Here is a 17953-nt window from a genome sequence, read left to right as displayed (position 1 = left end):
TGGGCGTGGCCACGCGACGCGCACACTACAAAAAGGGGGTGCGTCTACTAGCATACTGCGTAGTGTGCTAGACCTTACAGTCAAGTGCTGGTTTACACAACCTGTGTAGTCGGGAAGTACGCAGGGTGCGCAATGACCAGCCACCCAGTACAGGTCTGTCCAAACACGTTGCTCACTGCTAAGACTCACTGATTTTTACACTGATTTTTTTTTTTCACCCACAAACCATTTATTTTACAACTAATTATAAAAACAAAATAATAAGTTTACATCCAGCTACATGCATGTGTTTGGGAGCTGGGATGAAACCCATGAATTGGGAAGAAACCCAGACAGAAAATAGAGAACATGCAAAAATCCATTGTTAGTAGACTGTCCAAACACACACTAGCACGACACATTTAAATGCAAGCAATAATCTATTTACCAGTCCAGCTACAGACATGTTCCAGAAGGTCGGATAAAACAAAAGGAGCCTAAAGGAAACCCAGACAGAAAACATGCAAAACTTTAATAACCCAAGTGTGCTGAATGACCAGGGCAGGGCAGGACTTTATTTTACAATAAATTTTTAAAACTGTAACATTAATTCCAGTTATATGCATGTGTTTTCGGGGGTCAGATGAAACCAATGAACCTGGAAAAAATCCGGACAGAAAACAGAGAGAACATGCAAAACTCCACAATTAGTAACCCCATAGTAGAATGATGTTTTACACACACTGTGTAGTAGGGCAGTATACAGGGTGCTGAATGACTATCCACACATGGAAGGACTGTCCACACACACACACACACACACACACACACACACACACACACACACACACACACACACACACACACACACACACACATAAATGCAAACAAGAATTAATTTACCCAATCCAACTGCATGCATGTTTTAAGAGGTGGGATGAAACCCATGAACCTGGATGAAACCCAGATATAAAACAAATAGAAGATGCAAAACAGTTACACAGAATCAGCTACCCTGGAGCTATAAGTTGGAAACACTACCTCCTACACCACCTTGCCACCATGCACAGTAATATTTCGACTCCATTGCACTCTATTCCACTATTTTTATTCCTGAACACACATGATACATTTGCATTAATATTATCAATTGATTTAAATTGTGTGCTGAGTTACTAAGGTTTTGTCTTAAAGGCATTACAATTATATGACCACATTAATAGGCTATTCTTCTTCTTCTTTTTTTTTTTCTTTCGGCTGCTCCTGATAGGGTTCGCCACAGAGGATCATCCGTCTCCCTGTCCTCTACATCTGCCTCTTTAAAACCAACTACCTGCATGTCTTCTCTCACCACATCCACAAACCTCCTCCTTGGTCTTCCTCTTTCCCTCCTTCCTAGTGGCTCCATCCTCAGCTTTCTCCTACCAATATACCCCATGTCCCTCCTCTGCACATGTCCAAACCATCTCAATCTCGCCTCCCTTACCGTGTCACCAAAATGTCCTACATGCGCTGTCCCTCTAATAAACTAATTTCTAATCTTGTCCATCTTCGTCACTCCCAATGAAAACCTTAACATCTTCAGCTCTGCTACCTCCAGCTCCACCTCCTGTCTTTTACTCAAAACACATTTATAAGTTAATAACAAAATAAAAACCCTTAATAATAATTGAAAATAATAAATATAATAACATTTTTTACCATTTCCCACAAATCACAGAACCACAGGCTATGCTTCATGAACTCCACATTGAGAACCATGGGACAAGTGTACACCCAAATGAATGTGTAGTTATAGGTGTATAAACATATAAGCCCTAATATAATTTGAAAGCAACTACACTAAAAAACTGCCCATTTCACAATTTTTTGTTTATTTATTTAATCTTTTTTTTTGGGTAATGCTTTTATTCCGAGCAAATATTTAGACAGTTGTCGAGACACTGGTGGTGCTCAAAACTGAATTTACACATCCACAACCAGTAAAACTTTCCTGTAACTACCTGTCTGCAGCTATACTCATCTTTTGTTCAGGCTATTTGTCCTTCACTAGTATACATTTCTATGCGCATAATTAGCTTGACTCAACCATAGGTCCTTCCATAATATAATAACATACACATAAAATCAGGATAGGAAATATTGTAGGGCAGTAAATCAATGTTTTAAAATGAACAACAAAACCTGTTGTGAGACAGGTGAATGTGAGAATGTCTATGTGAAAGCAAGTGTTAAAATGTTTCTCTCAGAAAAGTTCTAGGAAAGGTTAGTTAGGTTCTAGGAAAGGATTCAGCACATTTTAATTGCAGGGTTCTGTTTACTTTCATTTATTTTTGTTTTTGTGAGTATCACATTTATGATGGACAGAGCCATAGAGGATTCTGGAGTATCCTGGGAACACTGTTTAATGAAAGCTGAGAATAAATTCATCACATGGGATCGTGCACACATCCATGAGCATACATACTCATGTATACTCATGTCTTTGGGGAGTTGGGAGGAAACCAGAGAACCCAGTATAAACCAATATGGGTACAAGGAGAACATGTGGACCTGAGCTCATGATTGATTTTGGGACAATGGAGCTGTGAGACAGCAACAAAGAATTGTGCATGTTTAAAATCGGTGTTATAAAGGAAAAGACCACTTATTGCACATGGCTGTGCTCATTTTCATGGAAATTTTTTGTTCTCCGCGTTTTTGCTTTTTAGGTCCCATGCCGGCATCCGTAACGAAACAGTATACCTGTGATGACTGTAACTCTGACACCAGTTTCTTCTGGCAGTGAATTCTGTTTAGCAGCTGCTGTCAGGATGTTTCCGGATTATTATTATTATTGTTTACATTTTATTTAATTTTTTGTAGCGGTGTACGGCGCTGAATCTTTACCTGTACTACACTCGTACTTCCGCCGGCTCCAGCTACTCCACGTAGCACGCCAGCTAGCTAGCAGCATCACAGCTGTTCTGCGATCTGATGCTAATAAGTGGGTTTCGCTAAAATGGAGACAGTGTACACTCAGGGTATTTGGATGGCTGAGCTGCTTCAGTCCGAAACGAGAAATTATGAATCTTTCTGGCTGCTCGCTACTCATATGGGAGACCCAAAAGCGGCGTTTCTGCTCATTTTCCCAACCGTTTTCTACGTGCACAGACGAACCGCCATCGCCATCCTCTGGGTGGCTGCGGTGTCGGAGTGGCTTAATCTTGTTTTTAAATGGTAATAAATTCCTTAATTTAGTGGTTTTCAAACATGTAATGACCTGTTGGAGGAAAGATGTGAAGCATTTCGCAACAATTATCGAGCTTCTCATCACTCACAACAAAAGAATCACTCCAAATAATAATAATAATAATAATAATAATAATGATGATGCTACAGATTGTCACAGGAAGAAAGTTATTTCAGACTTTTGAACGTGCCATGACCTTGACTTCGAAATCGAGTCCAGAATTGTATCAGCTCATGCTCATGAAGCTCATCATCTGCTGGTTACAGTTCTAATTTCATATTCATTCATTCATTCATTTTCTTCCGCTTATCCGTAATTCGGGTCGCGGGGGCAGCAGTCTAAGCAGGCCCCCGCCTTCGACTGCTGCCCAATCCTCACAGCACCGTCCCTAATTTCATATAAATCTTGTAAACATTTTAGCAGTCATTCGTCTGATAAAACACTGATGATAATCTCAGACAGACGTCTTGATGGATAGGTGGAAGAATGGAGCGATGGGGGGGGGGGGGGGTATTCTTTTACCGGTCAAATTACAGTACAGTGAAATTATTTTGTGGCATTTAACATCTTGATAGAAACTTGGGGTAGGAGCAGAGGGCCAGCTGTGATACAAAGGGTTAAGGGTTTTGCTTAAGGGCTCAACAGTGGAAGCTTGAACCCTCAACCTTCCCAGCACACACCGGAGCCTTAATCACCATTAAAATATACGCTACCATAATTCTAAAAGTGGTGAAAAGATTAGTAAATAGTGACTTGAGTTCTTGATTTAGAAACCTGGTGTCAGAACAGAGGGTGTGGACAGCATTCTTGGACCATAGAGGTTTAGGGGCCTTGCTTAAGGGCCCAACAGTAGAAGTTTGGCATTGCTTTGGCTTGAACTCCCAACTTTCCAAGCAGATCTCACAGCCTTAGCCATTGAGTGACCACTTTTCTAAAAGTGGTGAAAAGATGTGTAGACAGTGATTAAAAAAAGGTCTTGAAGACTATTTAAGACACATTTGACCTTGCTGTGACCTTGACACTGGTTGAATTTGAATAAGTAATCATCTTATTTGCTCGTCACAATCATCTCTCCATGTAAAACTCAATCACTTGTTCTTCATCCATGTTGAATAATTACAACAACATTCGCTTTAATATAATTATAAACATAACTTTAGCATGTCCTTTTTTTTTAAATAAATGAAATATTTCAGATCTTGTCATGTTTTATCACTCCCATGTAAAATATTCAGTTATATCCTCTCAGCTCTAGTGTTAATTCTCTCCTCCTGTCCTGTGTTGTTACTTTTATAGGGTGTTGTTTGGGGAAAGGCCGTACTGGTGGATTGGCCAGTCGGGTTTATATGACAAAAACAGCCCTTCAATCCAGCAGTTCCAGTCCACCTGTGAGACAGGACCAGGTTAGGAAACTAAAGAAAACATTTATTATTGTTGTGTGTTTAGGGGTTTTGTTAAATTTTTATTTAACACATTTTTTTACATTTATGGCATTTGACATAAATCCAGAGCGACTTACAGACGTATTTAAAAATCTTTATCGATAAATTCCTCTTGATACTGATTCATTAGCTGATGATCTTAGACAACACTCATATAAAATCTTTGTTGGGAAGGGGAATATAATCAACACACACACAATAATCACTTCTGGAACAGGTAGGTCTTTAAACGTCATTTGAAGACTGCAGGTGACTCGCACATCTAGATGAAGTTTATTCCACCACCTAGGTGCTACCCAGGAGATTCATGTCTTTCTTGTACCCTGTATGAAGGTGGGATCAGCAGAGCAGTGCTAGAGATTTAGCAAGAGCGTGGTGCATTGTGGGGTGCCAAGCTGATTTTGACTTTGTAGGCAGGCGTCAGTGTTTTAATTCTGATGTGGGAAGCCAGTGGAGGGAGCGTAGCAATAGGGTGGTGCAGGAGAATTTGGGAAGGTTTTGAATAAGTTGTACAGCTGCCAAGCAGGTAGCAGTAGTGCAGTTTTGAAATCACAAGCAATTAAACAAGCATCCGTTTGGATAGAAATGGACAAATCTTTCTGATGTGGTAACGGAAGGTGTAGCAACATAAACGTGTCAGTTTAGCAGTTTAGCAAACAACAGATTGGTCATGTTTATTTCAAGTTTTTGTGAATAATAATAATAATAATAAAAAAAAAAAAAAGGTAAATCACTGACAGAGGGTTATGAAGAGTTCGTCAGAATTGTTCCAAATACCGTGATTTTTCATCCATGTATTAATTAGAACCAAATGGCTCTTGCATATTTATAACTCACTGTTACACTTTTCAGGTAGTCCCTCAGGCCACGCCATGGTCACTGCTGCAGTTTGGTGGGTGGTGGTGTCGGCCCTGGCCTCTTTTCTTCATTCTAGCTTTGGCAGGTTAGTCAGAATATAGCCGGATTTATATTCCGGATGTTTTCCTGCATCGTGGGATGGTGTACGTGTCAAAGATATACCGAACACAAGTTTTTATTTCTAACATGTACTCTGCTTTATACAGTAAGATACTCACTGCGATGCCTTACATTTTCTACACGCTGTTGCTGGGAGCAGTCGGTCTGTCTCGGGTCTTCATTTTGGCTCATTTTCCACACCAGGTCATTGCCGGCATTCTGACAGGTCAGTGCTCAAGCTCACATTATCATGTATTATATAGTCTTTACAAATTTGTTTTTTGCCCCAATAATACATCAACAATAACTCATTTTCATTGATTAAAAAACAAGAATGATACCATGTAATGATTTTATAACTTAAAGGTGAGAGGCCGTGCTGTCACATGACAGTAATTTACAGTCTGGTGTGAACCAGGAGTATTTTAGGATTAGAAATTGGTTATATTATTTATGGAGAACCAAATTTAAGAATGACAATGCAGAAGGAAGATTAAATTAAAGTAGATCAATCAATAATGAACAAGCAAAATACAAAATCTAAACATACATATGCACATACAGTATGTACAAAAAACAGAGATATACATAATCAAGGAAAGAAAAAAGGTAACTTCCAAATAAATACCAGATAAATACATAAGTAAACTGAATGTAAAACTCAAACAAGTAAAACATACATTTGAAAAACGTAAGAGAATGCACAAGGAAGAACTAATTGTGAGGAATCAAAGGGATGTTGGAAACGTCGAAGCAATCAATTTTAAAAGAATAAAAAAATAAAATAAAAAGGCCCTTAGATGTGTTGAAAACTTTGCACATAAGTTTTGAGTGTAAGATTCATCTTCTGCGAATATAAGCTGAAGATATCACCAGGAGGGAGACCAGACCAAACTAAAACTTTAGAGAACAAAAGGGCAGGGCATAAAATGTGTGCTTAAAAAAATTAAGAAACAAAGAATTCAAGGAGTGACTGCCAGAAGGTCCCAAGAATGGGACATGACCAGTTCATGTGATGAAGAGGGTCAGGGCTTCTTTTACACTGAAAGTCAATATTGGGTTTAATTTTGGTCTTAGTTTAGTTCAGTATACATTATATATCAATTTCATCTGAAACAAACTGTGTCTAGGACAGACTGAACATGAACTACTTCATGCAATATCTGAGTCCCACCAAGTCTTAGCTGTAAACCTGTTTCCTATTGTTTCTTGATATGAAGAGCAAAGAAGGAAAAAGAAAAAATATCAGGGCATTTATTTTTAAAATACTACCTTTTGATGTATAATTATGCATATTAATGTATATTCTTTATAACTTCACTCAATCAGTTTATCTTTGTTTAAAAACATTATTATAAACTACAGTACTTCTACAGTGAGAGCAGATGTTATAAAAAAATTAATCCACACCTTCTGATTCAAGAATTCAATCACATAAAATCTTCTAAAATATGTGAGATGGCTTTACACACCACACAATGAAAGCTTTTTAAGATTAGGTGAAAAACACACTTGGACAACACCTGTATGGTATAAGCCAGGTTTCCCAATCATATCCACAAAGAGCCACTGTGGGTGCAGGGTTTCATTCCTATCAAGCAAAAGCCACAGCTGATTCTACCGGTTTAATTAGTTGATCTTGGCTTTCAATAGGCCATCAGCTGTGGCAGCTGTGGTTTGCTTGGAATAGAATCCTGAAACCCTACCAGTCTTTTGAAGATAAGATTGGACACCCCTGGTATAAACATTTGGTTGAATGTGTCATTGGGCTTTTTCAGGCATTGCGCTGGGAGTGTTTTTAAATCGCACAGTGCCAGATCGTCGCCCCCTGCTGTTCTTCCTGTGCTCCAGCATGGCTTTGCTGTTTGGAACGCTGCTCATGCATGCTGGACTGGAAATTGTTGGCATCGACCTCACCTGGTAAGTCCAACATTGTTCTTCACGTTGCGTATTAAGGAAAGAAACACTATGAGTTGCAATCAACATCCAATGAAACAAAACAAAAACTAACCTGAGGAAGAAGAGGAGGTTTCCTGATTTACATGGCTGAGTTTTAGCTGTTGCCTATAAGTAGGTTATATTTGTTATGCTTTTTTATTTAATACTGAATAATATAGTTTAATTTTCGAATTGGTGACAAAGGTGTTCAGTAGGGTTGAGAACCACATATGGCAGGAAAGGTCAGGTGTCGTAATACTTTTGTCAGAATATTGTATGATTTGAACAGATATGATCAGCTCTTAAACAACTGAACAACATATTAACCATGATTTGTTGTCATTATCGAGTCTTTTTGTTTCTGAAATTTGTACTTTTCATGATCAGCAACCTCAGTGATGTAGCTTCTGAACCACTGCACTTTTGAATGAACTCTAGGTCTGTTGCATTGGCCAAGAGGTGGTGCTCTAAGTCTGAGTGGGTTCGCATGGACACGAATCCCTTCTCTTCTCTAAGTCGTGATGCTGGTGCTTTACTCGGCCTGGGGCTTGCCCAGTTCTGGAAGCCAGGAGGATTCGCACTACCCTGGGTATCGAAGACCCTCTGCATAGCATTGTCCTCCATGGCCCTGTACCATGTGAGCCGGTTTCCGCTACCTACAGTTCCAGCCCTGCTCTTTTACTCACTCTTTTTCCTCAAATATGTCATAGTGCCTCAGGTAGTGATGGTGCTGATACCTGGCCTGGTGCATCTACTCACAGCCAAGCCCAAGAAGGACTGAGAGGATTAACCAGATTGACTTTTAATCCTGGGATAAAGTCAAAAATAGCCATTGAGGAAAGTGTATAATTAAATGGCTGTGCCAGGACTGTCATAATAGTTGTCATAGGTTATAATACCACCTAAAATGTACAGATGACAGAGAAAATGTTCGTCTTATAACCATTCTGTCTGTATTCAGACTTTTATTTTTCATCCAAAACAGGTATCATTCCATATTGAGAAGATCGACAGATTTTCATATGACTGTCCTGATTTTCTCTTGTATTAATATGTATTTGCTTCTATACCAAAAGTGTTTGGTTGTCCACCTTGATGGGGTTTACAGGTTGAGTTTGTTTGTTGGAGCAAATTAACTACTGGATTTATTTGGATTTAAAACTATGGCAACTTCAATGGAGTGTTACAAACAAGAAGCCCTTTATAAAAGAGCACACAATGAACCGCTTCTGAATTCCATCGAATGTTGCAGTCAAGTGAGACCAAAGCCAAACTTTCTTCTGACATGCAAATGAATAACATCAGCATGTGCAATATATCACTATGAACTTTTGTGGAACATTGGTGCTGTGGGGATGTTTTTTTTTTTTTTTTTTTTTTGTGGCCGTAAGGGTTGATGATGCTATCATTAATTCTGGCAGTAAATTTGTATGCAAAATCTGTTTATCTGTTTGAAAATAAGACCTGGCAATAGATGGAACGTTCAACAATTCAAGTACTGTGTACAGAATTCCATTATTGCTATTTAATACATGTTTTCTGTTCATGCTTCAAAAGTTTACTGTAAAAATCTTCTATTTTCCTGTTTTTTAAAAGAATGAGCATTTTTAACTGTGTTGTTCCACAAGATTTTGGAAGGTGAGAGGATGCCTGAGGAATGGAGAAGGAGTGTACCGATCTTTAAGAATAAGGGAGATGTGCAGACCTGCAGTAACTACAGGGGAATTAAGTTGATCAGTCACACCATGAAGTTATGGGAAAGAGTAGTGGAATTGGGAATTAAGGATATTATTTAATTGAGAATTGAGCCACTTGAGAATCAGGGGTGTGGATATGAACATCACCAACATAAGAATACAAAGATGTTTAAAAAATGCATTAAGGAGGATCCAATATCCTTTACAAATGTCTCAATAGTACTGTATCACTTTTGAATAGCATTTAAATATTAATTTTATTTTTATTTTTATTTATCTTACAAATGATGGCAGCATCTGTAAGACTTAAGAATGTCCACTAGAAAGTGGACACTAGGAGTGCTACTGCAAGGTATATCTGAAAAAGGTAAGTCATTCTTCCCTCAGTTTGCCACTATTCTTACGTCAAATATTTTCAGCATTAGAGCTGATGTTATTGTCGGTGCGGTTTTATCGCAACAGCTTGATTGTTTCTTCAGGATAACTAGAAGGTACTGTTAATCTCCCAATTTATTTATCTGTGGCTGCTTTGTCTGCCCATTCATCTGCCGAATTTCTTTTATCCAACCTTTAATTTAACTTTGAAATATACATAAAGAAGAGCTTGCAACATAAAAGATTCTCCTGCGCTAGGACTCATTCAGTTTTTGTGGCATTATGTGTGATAACAATAAGGTGCTTAGGTAAGACTGTGCTTTCACATGTACTGATGCGACTAAAAATAAACTGCCTCCCACTGGGTCCATCTGGCTACTTGTACCGCTGATCATTGTTTACCAGCTGAAACAGTGAGCACCGAATGAAAACCACATGTTAATGATAATGCTCAATCCAATGAAGTAATTGCCCCTTCACCTGCTTGTAACCATTCAAGCATACCTCTAGCAAAGACCTTTTTTTTTTTTTTTTTTTTTTTTTTTGACTCAGTGCTTAATCATAATCCAGTTGTAGACAACTCATTGGGTAGACATTTTTTGACTCAGTGCTCAATCTGACTAAATCACAAACAATATTCCAGTCATTACACTATTTTTATTAGATCTTAAAGTTCTTGAAGTGTTGCTTACTTTCTCAACAAAACTGTGAAGGAAAAAAAAGTATTTCATTGTTGGAATGAATCATTAAAGGAAAAAAACAAACAAACGTCTAGAATTAAATAAAGAAATCCACCATGTCCACTACCAATATAACACCATAACTGTTAATTCACTAAGAATTTCAATAAGGGTGAGTACTGAAGTGTACATATGTAAATGATAAATGATATTTAATGCACACTCAAGTCAGCAGGTATTCGTCCAGCTGTCCAGTTTATACAGAGAAATATGACAAAGATTTCAGACACAGTGTTGGTTATGAATCACAGATTCCAGCATGATAAAAACACATTCTGTTTTATTGTAGTCATAGAACTTTGTCACAGCGCTCTGAAAGCTCACATTTACAGACAAGAGAACTCAGCGCGGCAAGCAAGTACAGTAATACGAACTTAAATGCAATTTAAACTAACAAAAAAAAAGCCCAGTTCAACTCCTAAGAGGTCAGTAGTGTGTTCGCTAATCAATGATTGGAAAAAATGAGAGACTGAATGAAGTATTTGGGCACCAGCTTCATTTGAGATATACATCAGGTACACTTCAGCGTGTGCACACGAGCTGAGGGGTGGCTAAAGATCTTGAACATGCATCTGTATTTACAGCAAAAGAATCTACACTGATTCAACTATTCCTTCTTATAGAAACAGACCTTAGTAGTCCTTTGTTGCCCTTTTATTTGATGAATCGTTTTGGCTTCTTGAGCTTTATCAATTAGTCCTGCATGAGAAGTGATGAAGGGTTATGGGCATAGATATTTAAAATGCTTAGGCTTACTCAAGACAGAGGCTGTCTGAGTCCACTATGGAGAATGTGTCACATAGACAGTTTGAACACTGCACGCTGGCTATATTGCATTCTACTGCAAAGAGCGTTTATGAAAACTTGTCTTGAACTGTTCTTGGAGTTTCGGATTTCATACGAAAAATCTTCTGGTTTCCGAATGCTACCAAACCTTGGACACCTGTCTTTTTTCCCCCCATACTTGATATTTGCTTTATTTATTCATCTCAACATACTGGACCCTGTTATTCCTTTGTCTCATTGCCGTTAGCCATAACCCTGCAACAAGTGAAGAATTCGCTATAGAGAAATAGTTATGAATTGGTTACGCATAAACACATTTGGCCAGTATATACAGCACATACAGTGCGCTCTATAAAGGCTATTATATACATGTTTTCATAGCTTTTTAAAAACATAGTTTCACTCTTTTTTACTGCTTAGTCTTTAGCTTTGTAAAAGAAAAAGTAAACAGATTGCACCAATAACAAGGACTGCTATTTCGATTTTCTAGTAGGACAACTAATTCACAAATAATAGTCCAGTGTTCACTCTAAGTTTGTTAGTAGTTTTGAAATCCAAATGAACCATTTCCCATGCCTTACTGTATGAGTTCCCATCGTCAGAATAAAATTAATAAAGTGCTTTTTTTTTTCTTCAGAGCTTTCATGGGCATACAGTGCAGCGAAAAAAAACAAATATTGTCACTGAAATGTTTAAACAAAGATACTATAGCTAAATATACTAATGCTTTTTATATTTTAGAACAATACTGTAACTGTTCAAACTGTTTAAAAAAAAAAAAAAAAAAAGGAACTACCATCAATTATTCAACACCCCTGAAACATCCTTTTATATGTGAAGAAGTCCATGTACAAACTTTGAGGACAGAGAGAGATCTAATTTACATAAATGCGTCAGTTGATTAAAAAAGGTGCAAGACGGTTTTTCAGCCTTATCAGTAACTGCAATAAAAACAAAATGAACTCATGATCACTTGACCACGGATTTCGTCAACGTTACAGTTCTAATGTATTCTCCATTCAGGTCATTTCTATATATGATAGTCATTTATATGTATGAAAATGAGGCTATTGAAGAACAAGGATAAAGCTCATGTAAGCTTTTGAACAACAGTGTTCTAAAAGTTTGTACATTCCCCTCTCTAAATCCATAAACTTTGAATCTGCGTTTTTTTTTTTTGTCGAAAATATGTTCTCCTGACAAAAAAGATACAAAAATAAAGATAACTTAAAATAAAACGAACACAGAAACTAGGTTTATGCTTTGATTTGTACATTATCGAACTCAGGTATAAATATTCCTTTGTGTTTATTCTGCAACTACAGCTTTTTTTTTTTTTTTTTTATTAAACAGCATCGAATAATCCAACGTTATATACTCTGGAAGGCCTAGGAGTCCTGTTTAGAATCGCCTACTAGAGAGAGGAAATGATTTAAGCATTTGAATTCATGAACAGTTTGTGACTCACACGTTGTTGTTCACGATGCTCACTCACACTCATGTGGGATAATAACGGCAAGACACACACTGTTTGTCAAGCTGTGTGTGTGTGTTTGTGTGTGTGTGTGTGTGTGTGTCTGTGTGTGTGTGTGTGTGTGTCTGTGTGTGCACGTGTGTGTTTGTGTGTGTGTGCGTGTGTGCATATGCATGTTTGTTGCTTCAATTCAGGGAAGGTTCAGAAATGTGCTTCACATAATGTGCAGAGCTTTAAAGAACATTCAGTAGTATCATATTCATGGAATTCGAAGTCCAAGTGCCTCAAGTCTTTTGCTCTAGCGTTAAAGCTTATGCCTCAAGTATACCAGAAGCAGGCACAGATCAAGGCATTAGCAGTTTCTTTCATGAAGTTGCAATTTATCAACATTACCCTCCCTGGATTAGTAGAGTTTCAAAAAAGGTCATATTTTCTAGTTATTTTTCAATATTTTTCATTGAACCACCAGCACATTTAAACACACACTCACTCCTTTAGCACACATCCATTACACTATACTGGCCTTGTTACACATTTGATTCCACAAAGGGTCTCTTTGGTTTAATGGGTGAGGTGGGGCCTTGCCTGGTATCACGAGAGAGCTGGCGGTACATATTTTCCTGGTACGCCTGCGACACGGGCATTGTCCGTGCCACCTTCACATCCTGGTATGTGGGCACCTGACTCACCCGCTCCAGGAGATCCCTGTCACGGGCCCCTCCATTTGCCAACTTGCCCAGAGATGAGGGCTGTGGCTGGCTATAGTACTCATCCTCCAGCATGTGGCCATTTTGGGCATTGTTGGTCTTGTTGTAGTAGGCAATGTTACCTAACGAGGTGGGTGGGCTGTAGGAGGAGGCTGTAGATGCCTGGTGAATCAGGTTCCCTGGTGACGTAGGGCTGGTGATAACATTGTCCAGAGATGAGACTGGCCATGCGCGAGAAGGCTGGTGCAAGTACTGCTGCTGAGTCCGTGCGGTCTTGTCGATGACGCCCATGAAGGGCGTTGTCCTGGAGCGGGCTGGCTCGCTGGGATACAGGCCGCTTTGTGAGGGTGAGAGTGAGGATGGCTCATCGAAGCTGCGTTCGTATGCCACCTGTAGGGGGATCTCCATCTGGGCCATGGAGGACGAAGGCCTAAAACCAGAGGCTAGATTGGGACCAGAGCCTGAGGAGATATTGCTGCTGGATGGTGAGAAGCGCAAACCCACACTCTGAGAGTGGATTAGGGGTCTAGGGGTGGACATGTGCGGTTTCAGATCACCCGTGTTTGCACTGATGGGCCGACGCACCAGATGTGGGATCTCAGGTGAGCCTAACTGACATGGGGACATGGAGGATGCTGCTGCAGCTCTCTCCAACTCATGCTTAGAGACAGGGTAGTATGCAGCAGACTGGCTGCGGCTGATTTGAGGTGTCTGGCTAAAGCGCATTCCTCCCGGACCTCCAGTTGCAGAGCGGTAGGCTGAGGCAGGGCGCTGAGGCACTTCATCTTTTCCCACTCCAGATTCGAGTACTCCTCCAGACCCACCTCGTCCTCCGTGCTGGCATAGAGCACCCACATTCAGACTGGACGGTACCTGAGACATGGACCTTCCATCCAATGAGGGCTGGTATACAAGACGGGCCTCCCGCTCTCTTTCTCGGTCTATGTCCATGGAACTGCCCTGGTACCTGCTGCTGAGTGGGTGGGCAAGTTGGCCATAGATGCCACTCCCGGGCTGGTTGGTGCGTACAATCTGAGCCACAGAGGGCTGCAATCGGAGGCCCTGGGCTTGGTGGTGCTGGGAGGACTGGGAGCACTGAGACTGCTGCGACTGGAGCTGAAAGGAGCGTTGACTGGTCATCTTGGATAGAGGTGATTTAGGGCGACTAGGCAAAGGATCCTGCTGGTAGCGGACTGGAGATCCTGACTGGGAACGGTAGAGACACACACTCTCCAAGGGGGGGCTGGATCTGTATGGTGCTGTGCGACGAAGAGGGGAAGGTGGAGGACTCTGATAATCCATCCCCTGACCTCCACTACCCATAGGTGGAGGGCTAAAGCGGTAGGAAGCTTGATGGGCAGGAGAAGTGTGTGGGGGACTATGTCGATAATGAGAATTCTGATGTGTAGGAGAGACACAAGGTGAGGTTGATTGGTAGCTTTGGCGAGTTGGAGATGACATTGAAGAAGAGCTTGGGTGGAACTCGAAGGCTTGGCCTCCTGTTAGAGCAACAGGAGATAGAGGTGGGCTGTGGATAATTTGGAGGCTGGATGGATTCATGCATTCAGGGGGAAGGCCAATAGACATGCCCTCCAGTTCCTGTTCCAAAAAGTCATCATCTTCGAAAAGATCTTGCACAGGTTCCATATCATCCAGTCGGGGTTCTGGGGGTGGAGTATGATGAGGTGGCTCTTCTTCTTCTTCCACAGGTAGAGGGGATGGAGGTGGGGATGGTGGCGGCTCAAGCTCAGGCTCCTCTGTTTGGGTAACTCGCCTGCATTCTTCCTCCACACGCTGCAAGAGGCGCACAATCTCACGATTGTTAGGACACAGTTTTATGGCTTCTCTAAGGTCCTCCAGAGCCTCAGAAAATTGCCTGCATTGCAAAATGAACGGTAAAAATTTAGACGGTATTTTAAAAATAGGCATAGAAAACATGTGACACCAAGAAAAGAGCATGTAGACTATGTTAACAGGTTTTAGTGTTAGAAAGTCAGGGTAAAACCTACTCACTATTTCAATTTCAATCGGACTACAGTGGCTTTAATTTATTTGTATTTCTTGAAAGAAATTTGAACATGCCACATGCTACCTTTTAACATGCTGCAGCAAAAGCGTGCCCACAATATTATTTCTAAACTGATGTTTAAGTGCTTTTCATAAGAAATAAAATGATAAAACATATCCTACCTGCTGCTGCGTTTAGCTCGGGCTCTAGCATAGTATGCCTCATGAGATTTGGGTTTCAGCTCTAAAGCTTTGGTAGCGAACTCTTCTGCCATTCCAAAGTCCTTGGAGACACAGCAGGGAATGATGAGAAAGATTAAGACATTTACCTACATAAAACAATCAGCATGAGCTGTATGCTTTCTGATAATTGTGCACCTTAATGTACTGCTGGGCCTCAAATGTTATCTGTTCTATTGTTAGGCAAAAAGATGAGGGGTTTTGATCTACTGTACCACCTCATTCCAAAACAGGTCACACAGGGTACATGAATATATATATATATATATATATATATATATATATATATATATATATATATATATATATATATATATATATATATATATATATTTTTTTTTTTTTTTTATTTCTATTTTTTTTTAAGTTTACTGGATTATTGCACTTGTCCAGGCTATTTAATACAGTCAACTCCAGAATTATTAACAAATGAAAAGAAATGAATATACCTTGTTACCTAGGTATGGAATAATATCCACAGGGATCAATCAAATTCAAAAACAGACAAAACATTTTGCTATTTAAAAGATGTTAACATCTTTTCAGCTGTTTCTTCTAAAGGAATGTAGTGCAGCTGTAACTTTGCTTTTTTGTTGTGTTCGCTAAGATCAATTTAGAACCAATTTATCACGACGTTAAAACACAGTCTATTAAATACTCACATTCATTTTCCTGCGACAGCGGGAGAGGTTAAGAAAAAGCGAGACTTTGAGCTCTCGAAAGGCCTTCAGATCTTCACTGAAGCCTTCACGGGGGAACTTCTTTAAGGCATATTGATAACGCTGTGCCGCTTCCTTCACTTTGCCTTTCTGTATAACATACAAATTCTTGTTAGAGAAATGGATTACAGATCTGTCCTAAAAGCTCCCCTAAGGTTTAGGTGACGCAAAAATCTGACCTTGTAGAAGCCGTCCCCTTCCTCGATAAGTTTCCTGAGCAGGATCATCATGATGTCTGGTTTTGAGGTTGCCATTGCCCATGTGGCTGGACCTAAGATCACCAGGATGCATGATGGGTAAAAATAAAGAGTTAACTGTTTGAAAGGGAGCAAGATAGGGAGAAGACGGTGTTCTAAGGAAAGTGTAAAACAATATGGACAATCGAAACGGACAACCAGACACAAGATGGAAAAAAAAAGACAAATGTCTTCTGAATAGCACCAATTTTTCTTTGGAAATACCTAGCTTGTAATCTCTTGACAATACATAGAAAAACTGAAAATACGCATCAACAAAACACTGAACACCGAATGAGTTCCCGTATCATTTATTTTTTTTAATTTTTTTTTATCAAATGATGATAAACCAAATGGTGTATAATGTATGATGAGTTGTATCCACAAGAAAATACAAGAAAATTTCTCATACTCTTGCAGTATGAGAAAAAAATAAAGCAGATGGAGACTGCAAACAGACAAATAGACTGGGGATAAACTGACACACAGGCAAACTGTCAGATGATCCTAAGGATAATTCTAGGTTTTACTACAGTGAAAGCCTATAACCACAAAACAAAGGACACCAAAACACCAGAAAGATAAGAAGCTATAAAAAGCCTGTTGGGATATGAAGAGTCGACGTCCGCATGACGGTTACCTCCTTTGTGCCGACTTGGCAAGGTCTGACATCCTGCAGCCAGAGGTCAGGGTGTCATAGGACGTGAGCGAGGGAGCATAGGCAAGGAAATGTGAAATGGAGTGAGCGGCCGAATCAGAGTGAGTCAAGGGAAGGAGTTTAGAGGAGACGTGTGCAGGTGTGTAGGTGAGTAAAAGATCGAGAGAGAGAGAAAAGAGAAAGATGTTGGTGGTTGTGGACGTGTGAGAGAGGAAAACACAAAAAGAAGTAGCAGTGAGAGGCAGGGAACAAGAGCTCCAGCCAAAAGTAAATTCAAAACAAAAAGAAAATGTAAGAAGGACAACAAACACAACCAGCAACAATAACTGGCGAAAGAAAGCTGGGAAGAATAGAAGCTACATTTCTGCTTAAGCTTAACCAAGTACAGGGTCAAATTTAAAGTACTTCATTGCTCATATATACAGTGAGGAAAATAATTATTTAAACACCCTGCTATTTTGCAAGTTCTCCCCACTTAGAAATCATGGAGGGGTCTGAAATTGTCATCGTAGGTGCATGTCCACTGTGAGAGACATAATCTAAAATAAAAAAAATCCAGAAATCACAATGTATGATTTTTAAACTATTTATTTGTATGATACAGCTGCAAATAAGTATTTGAACACCTGTCTATCAGCTAGAATTCTGACCCTCAAAGACCTCCACTACATTTATTATCCTAAATTACATGCACCTGTTTGAGGTCGTTAGCTGCATAAAGACACCTGTCCACCCCATACAATCAGTAAGAATCCAACTACTAACA

General features: G+C 39.6%; 2 protein-coding genes across 18 annotated transcripts in view; one reads left to right on the top strand and one right to left on the bottom strand.

The window, feature by feature from the left end:
* The first annotated feature begins 2510 nt into the window (after positions 1-2510).
* Positions 2511-17953, top strand: part of g6pc3 (glucose-6-phosphatase catalytic subunit 3) — a 269889-nt gene continuing 254446 nt past the window's right edge. Inside the window, exons 1-6 of one of the 2 annotated variants that reach the window (XR_014535963.1) lie at positions 2511-3198; positions 4508-4614; positions 5506-5596; positions 5718-5836; positions 7389-7530; positions 7987-8533. Coding sequence is in view for 1 of the 2 variants with exons in the window: in XM_083555753.1 (XP_083411879.1) it covers positions 2981-3198; positions 4508-4614; positions 5506-5596; positions 5718-5836; positions 7389-7530; positions 7987-8329 (1020 nt within the window). In the remaining variant the exon portion in view is untranslated. Of the gene's footprint in view, positions 3199-4507; positions 4615-5505; positions 5597-5717; positions 5837-7388; positions 7531-7986; positions 9996-17953 lie in introns of those variants that run through there. The other variant, XM_083555753.1, reaches the window with a different exon arrangement.
* Positions 10621-17953, bottom strand: part of tanc2b (tetratricopeptide repeat, ankyrin repeat and coiled-coil containing 2b) — a 188437-nt gene continuing 181104 nt past the window's right edge. For all 16 annotated transcript variants that reach the window (XM_083555684.1, XM_083555676.1, XM_083555691.1 and 13 more), the window contains 4 exons: positions 16473-16564; positions 16237-16383; positions 15518-15618; positions 10621-15203 (listed from right to left, as the gene is read on the bottom strand). In XM_083555684.1, the coding sequence (XP_083411810.1) occupies positions 13148-15203; positions 15518-15618; positions 16237-16383; positions 16473-16564 (2396 nt within the window). In that variant the 3' untranslated portion in view covers positions 10621-13147. The remainder of the gene's footprint in view (positions 15204-15517; positions 15619-16236; positions 16384-16472; positions 16565-17953) is intronic.

This window comes from Silurus aristotelis (genome assembly GCF_946808225.1).
Source record: "Silurus aristotelis genome assembly, chromosome: 12".
Lineage (NCBI taxonomy): Eukaryota > Metazoa > Chordata > Actinopteri > Siluriformes > Siluridae > Silurus > Silurus aristotelis.
This window is presented reverse-complemented; position numbering and strand designations above follow the sequence as displayed.